We start from the raw sequence: 9,115 nt of genomic DNA, 5'->3' as shown, positions 1-9,115 counted from the left end.
TTCTGAATTCTCACGTAAGCGTTATGCTTGAGCGTTAGGCTCGATTACAAGCCGCTGTTCAGGAAAGGAGCCCGCGCTCCTCCCCACAGAGGACGGGCTTGATAGGACGTGAGACGCGAATTTATGAATGTAAAGGACGGTGCCTACTTAATACAAAGGTTTTTGCGCCAGGTTACGACCACGCGGAAAACGTAGATCTTTGTAAGGGCTATTGGCATCCACAAGGAAAAATTGGGGTAGCCATGCATTTTTTTCGAGATAATTAGCCTTGAATCTCATCAAAAATGCTGACATCAGCATTTTTCTGAAAAAAGAAGGAAAGGATATTTCTTCACAGATTTCCTTAGAATTCGCCTTTATATACAGAAAAGCAAACACATTTATAAAGATCTTAAAACTACGTGGTAAATGGTAACATAAAAACCATTTTTGGTATGTTTTTAATAACAAACTCGTTGCCACAGCGTTTTTAGCGTCTCTGACAGCCTTCCCCTGGTTCAGCTAAAATACGGTCTAAATACCTTTTGCTCACAACCAGAAACTAATCACGTGTTGAATAGGCTTGCCACTTCCATTTCATAACATAAAATGTAGGGGTAACCACGCGTTTTTCAAAGTTATTGATCTCTTTTGAAAACTTTTACGGTGCCCGTAACATTTTTTCCTGTCACCTCCCTAGTAAGTAAAACAATTGCGTATCTCATACTTGTTTCGCGCGCGCACTACGTACACGCCATGTGCAGGTACATGTTTACAATTGGATTTCATTATAATTTTCGACAGATAACGGCTAGTTTTTCAGCTGGAAGACATTAACAGTTAGTGGTTAGCGATACGCTGCTAGTCTGGTATGCCTGGTTTAAGTACAGGTTCATTAAACTTGATTTGGTCACAGTAAGAAAACTTTGCTTTCACACAGTTGCTGTTGTCGTAGAAAAATTTGATATGTAGACCATCAAGTGTAACTCTTACCCCATTTTTTTTCGCATATATATGGAGGTTGCGTGACTCGCAACAAAACAGGAAGCAGTATCGTCACCAGACCATACGAATAAGCTGCCGGCAAGGTCCACCATGAACTTGCAGAAAAAAAGAACGAAACCAGTTAGCCTGCGTAGCAAGCGTTTCCGTGGGGTTTGGAAGCAAAGAAAGACCGAGGAACGGGATTTTCGGTGTTTTGTCTGCGCGGAATATGGGGCGAGAACCAAAAAAAAGAAGGAGAGGGGTGGGAGAGGGTTACTCACTCCATTTTTCGCGCTGTGATATTCTTTGCTCCCAGAAACGCTTGCTACGCAGGCTAGAAACCAGTGTGCGGACATTCTCGTCCCCATAGCCCTTTTCGTTTCTCTTAGCCCGCGGGGCCTTGGCACCAGAATCGTTTTTTTCGTGCCAAGGCCTCGCCGGCTAAGAGGAGCGAAAAGGGCTATGGGGACGAGAATGGTGTGCTGACCGAGCACGCTACGTAGTCTAATGAAGTATTTATAATAATGGCTCTTTTTGCTATGAAAGGGAACCAATCAGATTTTTCAGTTAATTGAAATAAATATCTGCTAATTTGGAAAAACATATAAACAATAACTTCACGCTAACTTCGCATCAGGGCGCGAAATCTGCCATTCGTCCCCATTCCTTTACTCGCTCTTCTAATGACTATTGTTCTCCGTCGCTGGGAAAGATCGAATGATTTCCATCACAATCATCAAATTTTCATTTTTATTACAACTACACGCAGTATTTCCTAAAACTGGGACCAAAATGTCGGTAAGTAACCACTTAACGTTTTCTGCTCTTCCGATTTTTCTTCTCAATTGTGCAAGACAATTGAATTCTTAATGAATTTTACGCTACGACCTTACCAGTAATCTCAATAAATCTGTCACCAGTAATTAAAGTTAATTACCCTAGTTTTTTAAAAAATCACTGTAAAATGACCTTTTCTTTGTATTGTCTTCTTAGACAACGACTGCTGAAACAGAAAAAGGTTTTATTCAAGGAAAATTCCCTGAGGATTTTATTTGGGGAGCAGCTACTGCAGCATATCAAATTGAGGGTGCCTGGGACGAAGATGGAAAAGGTCCAAGCGTTTGGGACACGTTCTGCCATGTCGGAGGGAAAATACACAACAATGATACGGGCGATGTAGCTTGCGACAGCTACCACAAAACGGAGGAGGATGTTTCACTCCTAAAAGACCTTGGTGTTGGTTATTATCGATTTTCCATTTCATGGTCCAGAGTATTACCCCAGGGAACAATAGATAAAGTGAACCCCCTGGGAGTCGATTATTACAACAAATTGATTGACACACTGCTAGCCAATGGGATCAAGCCTGCTGTGACGCTGTATCATTTTGACTTGCCACAGGCTTTGCAAGATGTGGGTGGTTGGCACAATCCTAAAATATCCGACATTTTCAATGACTATGCACAGTTCTGTTTTAAAGAGTTTGGAGATAGGGTCAGAATCTGGTTGACAATAAATGAACCTCATGAGGAGGCACTAGATGCATATGGTCTTGGTTCTTTTGCTCCTGGACTGAAAAACATGGCAACAGGTCCATACCTGGGTATGCATTTCTTTCTTTCTTTAACTTTATTTATACACGTGTAAAACATCAGGACTTAAAGTAAATACTAAAATTGCATTAGTTACATTGTTAAGATACTAATCTACTACTAATTAAATCTAATAAGATTTTAATTTCAGATTTCACAATTGAAATAAGAAAATAATAAATTTCAACAACATAGCCTGCAGCAGGTATAAAGTGGGGCTTAAGAGTGAGAGATAGGTGATGCGGGGTGAGGGGTTCCATTACCATGATCGAGTGGTGCAAACCTGAACATTATTCAGACAAACAGGACTGCTTTTCTTTTTAGCCAGAGTACTCTTCAGGTTCATCTCCTACTTCTCATCTCTCACCCCCATTTTAGACCTGCCCATCTGGTCTTTTCAATGCAACGCAATTTTTCATATCTGGCACAACTAAAAAGATGTATGTACAAATTAGTATGGAGAATTTTAGTATCTTTCCAGCTTGGCACCCAAGTGGTTAGGTGCTTAGTAGTGGAGCTCCTGGAAGCCGAATGCATGCAAGCAGAACCCCATACCCTTGAAAATTTGGTAACCCATCAATCTAAAATCATGTGACTGTCCATATGTATGTCCATGTGCCACCTGCACTGTGCATGCATGAGGTCAGTCCGATACCTTGAGAAATAAGAGAGTAGCACAATTACCATAGGTACATCTTTGATATTGAACATCCATGTGAGGTCAATTAACAGCTGTCAAAGCAAGGTATCTGCTGACCAGTATCACATGACCGTATCATGGGCTTAGGTTTAGAACTCATCGATGTTGGGTGCCTTTTTAAAGTTGACTGCCGCCCAGATGCTGGTTTTCGATTGGATCGTGGGCTCAAGCTAGGTTATAGGGGTATAGAGAGGGCTGCAATGACTTGAAGGCTTGTACAGTAACTCATTTTCCTTTTAATTACTGCAGATATCAACAACTTGTAGTGCACTGTAGCTCATTGTGCTACTTGAGTTTTGGATACTCTTTTTTTGTATGTTATTTATATGCGGGTGTAGCGGGGAGGGTGTGAGAGGGGGCAATGACAGAGACTTCTTTATATTCTTCAATAAAGTTATACCTTGGATGAAATAATACTTGTTAAGCTTTTATTCATGAGAAATCATACTCTCAGTGAGATGTCTGGATAGAGCTGAAATAAGAAGGACATCTGATTGGTGTACTGCTAGTCATAACTTTGACTGACCAGCAGGGACTCAGATTTTAAAGTTACATTTCCCTCAAGATTTTTTGACTTCGTGAAAACATGAACCAATGGCCTTTCAGAGAAAATTAAAGTAGTCTTGATTACCAGCACCGTTCTGTAGTTTGTCCTTCAATGTGAACTCTTTCAATCCTTTATGCTTCTGGTCCTGCCCATGCAAATTTTTTGCCAAGATCTTGCCAAAAATTTTGCACAGGTGGACATTAACAAGATGATGGTTTAATTGCATGACCGTGAAATTATGACAAAAATTCTTGATTTTTTTTTTAACAGATTATCCTACCTTGTCTTGAAGGAAATAATTCCTATGTTAAACTGATTTACATAAATTTCTATGTTTTAATGCAGCTGGTCACAACATGTTGTTGGCTCATGCAAAAGCATGGCACACTTATGACAAGGAATTCAGAAGAAACCAGCAGGGTAGGGTGAGTATTGTGGTTAATGCACAGTGGTTTGAGCCCAAGACTGACAGAGAAGAAGATATCAAAGCAGCTGATCGTGGCATGCAGTGGTTCTTGGGGTGGATGGCACATCCTGTGTTTGTCAATGGTGACTATCCTCAGGTCATGAAAACACGTATCATGGAGAAAAGCAAAGCACAAGGACTGCCTTCCAGGTTTGATATTATATAATTCAGTAAAGTAAAGAAATACAGACCACTCAATCAAGGGTCCAGTGCATTAACCCCCTCCTCCAAATACCAAGCATGAAAAAAATATTGATTGTTAATGTAGCCCCCAAAATTCTTCTTAAAGCAAAATTTTACACTATTAGAGACAGATAACATGAGCCAGGCTGTTTCATTTTAATAACCTGGCTTGATTTTTCAAGATTACTTTTATCAGTTTACGCCCTAAAATTGATCACCTTTTGCACCTCTCATTCACTTTTCCCTTCACATATGGCACTCTGATTTTCATCCTACTACATGACAATAAGGTAGTAAATGCAGGATATAAAATTGAAAAATTTCTAGCCATTTAAGTCCAGTACGATTAACAGTAAGAGTTGTCAGTCTGTGCTCATTGGGATTGATAATACAAATGAACAAAGTGAGTGTCACATACTCCTGAATTATTTTTACCATCATTAACCAAATTTCTGTATATTGATTGCAGGCTTCCATCTTTCAGTGAAGAACAAAAAAAATTGCTCAAAGGCACTGCTGACTTTTTAGCTCTCAATTTCTATTCAGTGTCATTTGCTGAACACCATGATTTGTCATATGAGGAAAATGTGACATGGGGCTACTTTACAGATCAGGAGATGAAGGCATCTAGAGATCCCAGCTGGCTGAAAGGTTAGTATAGTGCATAACAGGAAGTAACCAACCCAGTTTTTTGTCCCCAGTAGAAAAGTGAAAGCGTGCTTTCCATTCGTTGAAAAATTCTGGTTTAAATTTCTAGAAGTTTCAGTGATGAATGGAACAGTGTTTTCCAGAATTTCTGGAAAAGCAGACAACCTTGTGAGGTATACTGAAATTTTTTGGAATTTCTTATCCATTTGACTTTCTTCCCACAATTTCTGGAATTTTCTGTTGATTGAGGTTTGCTTATTCCGAAATTCAACATTTTCCAAATTTTCTGGAAACTTTACTAGGAAATTTCTGTACCATTTGTCCCCATTTCAAAACTTTTGGAATATTTTGTTAATGGAAATTGCCCAATGTGAGGGGACAGGTTATTGGCATTATTTAGCACAATTTACAGTTAGACTTTTAGGAGTGTTAGAACTAGTGTAAAAACAACTATCAAAGAAGAAATGTCTCCTTACATTGTCAAGAAATGGACTGCACTTGAATAAGAATATCCTCAATAAATAGCTCCAATTGTTTGAACTTATTTGAATCACCTTGCATTTTGTAACACCAGGTGATCCCTCTTGGTTATACTGTGTTCCATGGGGCATGCGCAAAATGCTAGTCTGGCTGAAACAGCAGTATAATGATCCAGAAATAATTGTGACTGAGAATGGATTTAGTGTTCATGGTGAACATGATCGCAAATTACCTGCTGCTCTCCAGGATACAGACCGCGTCACATACATCAAGGGATACCTCAATGAAGCTTTGAAGGCAGTCAAACTTGATGGTGTTAAACTAAAGGGTTATTTTGTCTGGTCATTGCTGGATAATTTTGAGTGGGATGATGGCTATCGGTTTAGATTTGGCATTCATCATGTAAACTTTGATGACCCCAAGCGGCCACGCACCCCTAAACTTTCAGCAGAGGTCTACAAGGAGATTGTAGCAAACAATGGCTTTCCTTAATGTGCTGCTCCAGAAAATACCATTACCTCCCTACCCATGGAGGGGTTTTTGCTCTGAACTACCCACCCTCTGGTAATTCTAGTTTGTCCCATCTTTCTTTAAAAGATTTGGCCTTTTGTTATTTAACTTTCTAATGACACTCAGTTGGGTGGGTAATGATATTTTTTGGAATCGTACTATGAAAGATAATAATTTGAAGAAACAGTATTTCTTCTAGTTTGATAACAGTAGTATATTAATCAAATAAAACAACTTATTCAATTTGTTTTTCAAAACCAAAAAAATTATGCAAAACATCAAACAATTAAATTAATTAAAGATGATTTTCGGCCCATACTGCGCACTCTCAAGAGTTTGTTTACGTTTTTTGTTTTGTTTCATGTAAGACATCACAAAATGTAAACATTTCACAACTACTTACAAGAAGTAAATTCAAAGTTTTATGTCAACCGCCATTGTGGATGTGTAGCTTTATGTTTCGTTCTTTCTTATATCACCTGATGAAACAACTTGGCAGCTTTAAAAATCAGTGAAGCTGTTGGAAAAAGAATTTGAAAGGCCTCAAAGATAAGGTATGTGGTTCATAACAAACAAGATTGATTCGCATTCCATCGAGTGAGACTTATAATGTTTATAAACATTAGGGTGCTGAGACTGCGCAGTACAGACTGGAAATTATCTTTAAACAGATTGGCTCTAATGATCGTTAATAATAATCATTGTGTTTACTCTCATATTGTATATAATATTATGCCTGTCCTGATCATTGTCTTTTTTTTCTGCTAAGGCTTGTGACAAAAGTATTTAATATTTTTCGTAAACAACTTTGTGTCCTATAATTTACAGCAACTTCTCAGTGGTACACAGGAAGTTGTTCCATTTGTCTTCTTTACTATTTTTACTTGTCTATTCCAATTATAGGCATCAAAGGATGACTATTAAGAGGATCCTACATATACCTTTTTTCTTGTTTCTCAAGTTTAGAAGTTTGGCCTACAATGTTCTCTAAAATGCACACCTAAAGGTCTCCAAGCAGTTAGTTTAATCATGAAAATTTAATCAATTTGTAATAGTAATTGGACCAAGTAGAGTACAATTCAGGATGAGTTATTTCAAAATCTGATAAGCATACAGTGTGAGGCCTATTTGAAATTACGAGCATGATTGCCCCCTAAATTGTATGACACAAGGTCAAATTTCTAATGAATTGTATGAACAAAAAATTTTGAAAATTTATAAAAAAAAAGAAGACTTTTGAGAACTTCTTTTGAGCAGAAAAGTGAATAGTGCTTTCAATAAGTTTCAAAAACTGTAGGAAATATTAAGAAGGAAGCCATCAAAGCATGTGTAATTGATGTGCAAATGGCAAAGATATCCAATTACAAATATCCAATTACAAGTTGAATACCTGTAATTTGACACACCAATTATGTGACAAATAGGGCCGTGGGGAACCAATCACAATCAAAAATTTTGTTATGGATATGATTAACATCATGATATTACATTAGAAAATATAAATTGAGTGATGAGTCAGTGAAACAGCCAATGCAGCTCGATTTCCTAAAGGGATGTATTTTTAGGCTACATTTAGCCGAAGTTAAGCAAGTTACTGCCCCCCCCCCCCCCCCTCCTCCTGCCAGGGTACCCTACAACATGAAGATCAAGATATTTCTCCCTTTACATTTTTGCTGATGTGCAACAGAAGGAACTCTGCAACTAATCTTTACCAGGGTAGTAGTCCAGGTCATTGCACCCTGAGAATCCCCCGGAGGAGGGGGATTTTACTCTCCCCTCTTCCCACTTAGGCATGACCTTGATTAGGTGTCCTTTTTATGATATATTATCCTGAATCCTGTAACAACAACTCGAAAGTTTCTTACGATAAGTTCATGACCGCCTCCACCACCAACATATCTCATAAACCTGTAAAAATCACCTGGTCTGGCTTTAGAGACGACAGGATGATCAGAGATCACAGTGTGTTCACGTTTCCAGTAATGTTCTGCGATGTCAAACAATCGCCGACGCTCTGCTATCTCAATAATTTGTTCGTCTTCAAGTGATGGCGTTGTTGGAGAGCAGCCTGCTTCCGGTCTCATTAATTTCACGAAGATTTCGCCCTTTTTATTTCCATAGCCCTGGTCTTTCCAAAGAACTGACATGACTAGTTTCTTGACAGAACCAGAAAGAACTGGTCCGTCAAAATACAACTCGTTGGGGCAAATATAAGGACCAGAGACGAAAAAGTCCTTGCCTTTCCACTCCTCGGTGGTAGGAATAATTCGAGGCATAAGTGAGTGAATTCGTCGGCATGTCAAACCTAAACGCACTATATCCTCTGGGTCGAGAAAGCGAGTTATATGTATCAGCGCTAAATCGTCAAGTTCCTCTAAGGAATACACCATAGCGGGGTTTTCACGTTTTAAACGCTCAGATTGTAGTTTACTCCAGCAGGTCGAAACGGAAAATACTATCTTTATCCCCGAGATTGCGTGACATCGTCGAAACTGTCTATTTATAGTACTAAAATCGTGAAGTCTCCGATCTTTAGTTACCCCAGAGAATGGCGTTTTCACAATTCGAAAGCCCAGTCAATTCCTTACAGTAACACTTAGTTAGCTTGTCCACATCAGAAGGAACCACCGGCTTCGAAAGTAGTCACGCAATGAATCGGCAGGAAGTCCGAAGGAAACGAAAGGCTGCGAAAGGTAATGTGCACAAAACGACGGAACCGGAAGTCTAAGCAAGAATAGATAGGCTAAAGCGAGATTAAATCTGTAAACCGTACAGAGAGAAGGTTTCTCAGGTTTTACCTGTGCCACTGCTTCCATCTTACACGATCTAAAAGAAATGACCTGGAAAGATTATTTTTTTTAGTTTGACGGCCTGGAGAGGTACTTGCCACTGAATGAAAGGAAGGGGGTGACTGAAAATGGTGAGTAAAACCTACAATCATGGACAAATTGTGTTGAAAAATGCCAAAAACATGAAATCATAATCGTAATGCCTACAGAATAAGTGTCAACACCCCCATTACCCCT

The 9,115-nt window shown here is 39.0% G+C and overlaps 2 protein-coding genes across 2 annotated transcripts; one reads left to right on the top strand and one right to left on the bottom strand.

Moving 5' to 3' along the window:
• Window positions 1-43: 43 nt before the first annotated feature.
• Window positions 44-7,592, top strand: LOC110044682 (cytosolic beta-glucosidase-like). Its single transcript, XM_020750253.2, has 5 exons — window positions 44-1,761; window positions 1,957-2,566; window positions 4,148-4,418; window positions 4,921-5,102; window positions 5,674-7,592. Exons 1-5 carry the CDS (start codon window positions 1,681-1,683, stop codon window positions 6,069-6,071), a joined length of 1,542 nt encoding a protein of 513 aa, XP_020605912.2. The 5' UTR covers window positions 44-1,680; the 3' UTR covers window positions 6,072-7,592.
• A 164-nt stretch (window positions 7,593-7,756) lies between these two features.
• LOC110044689 (uncharacterized) lies at window positions 7,757-8,741 on the bottom strand. Its single transcript, XM_089289850.1, has one exon. The coding sequence runs from the start codon at window positions 8,477-8,479 to the stop codon at window positions 7,892-7,894; it is 588 nt and encodes a 195-aa protein (XP_089145976.1). The 5' UTR covers window positions 8,480-8,741; the 3' UTR covers window positions 7,757-7,891.
• Window positions 8,742-9,115: the final 374 nt, after the last annotated feature.

Source organism: Orbicella faveolata, unplaced genomic scaffold (genome assembly GCF_042242905.1).
Source record: "Orbicella faveolata isolate gen_17 unplaced genomic scaffold, um_ofav_v1 contig_2, whole genome shotgun sequence".
Lineage (NCBI taxonomy): Eukaryota > Metazoa > Cnidaria > Anthozoa > Scleractinia > Merulinidae > Orbicella > Orbicella faveolata.
Note: the sequence above shows the minus strand (reverse complement) of the source record. Positions and strands in the feature narration are given on the sequence as shown.

Coding starts and splice junctions, on each gene's coding strand:
- LOC110044682 (XM_020750253.2), top strand. CDS start 1,681: ATGATTTCCATCACAATCATCAAATTTTCATTTTTATTACAACTACAC. Junction 1,762..1,956: donor AAACTGGGACCAAAATGTCG/GTAAGTAACCAC, acceptor TTGTCTTCTTAG/ACAACGACTGCTGAAACAGA. Junction 4,419..4,920: donor GCACAAGGACTGCCTTCCAG/GTTTGATATTAT, acceptor TATTGATTGCAG/GCTTCCATCTTTCAGTGAAG.
- LOC110044689 (XM_089289850.1), bottom strand. CDS start 8,479: ATGGTGTATTCCTTAGAGGAACTTGACGATTTAGCGCTGATACATATA.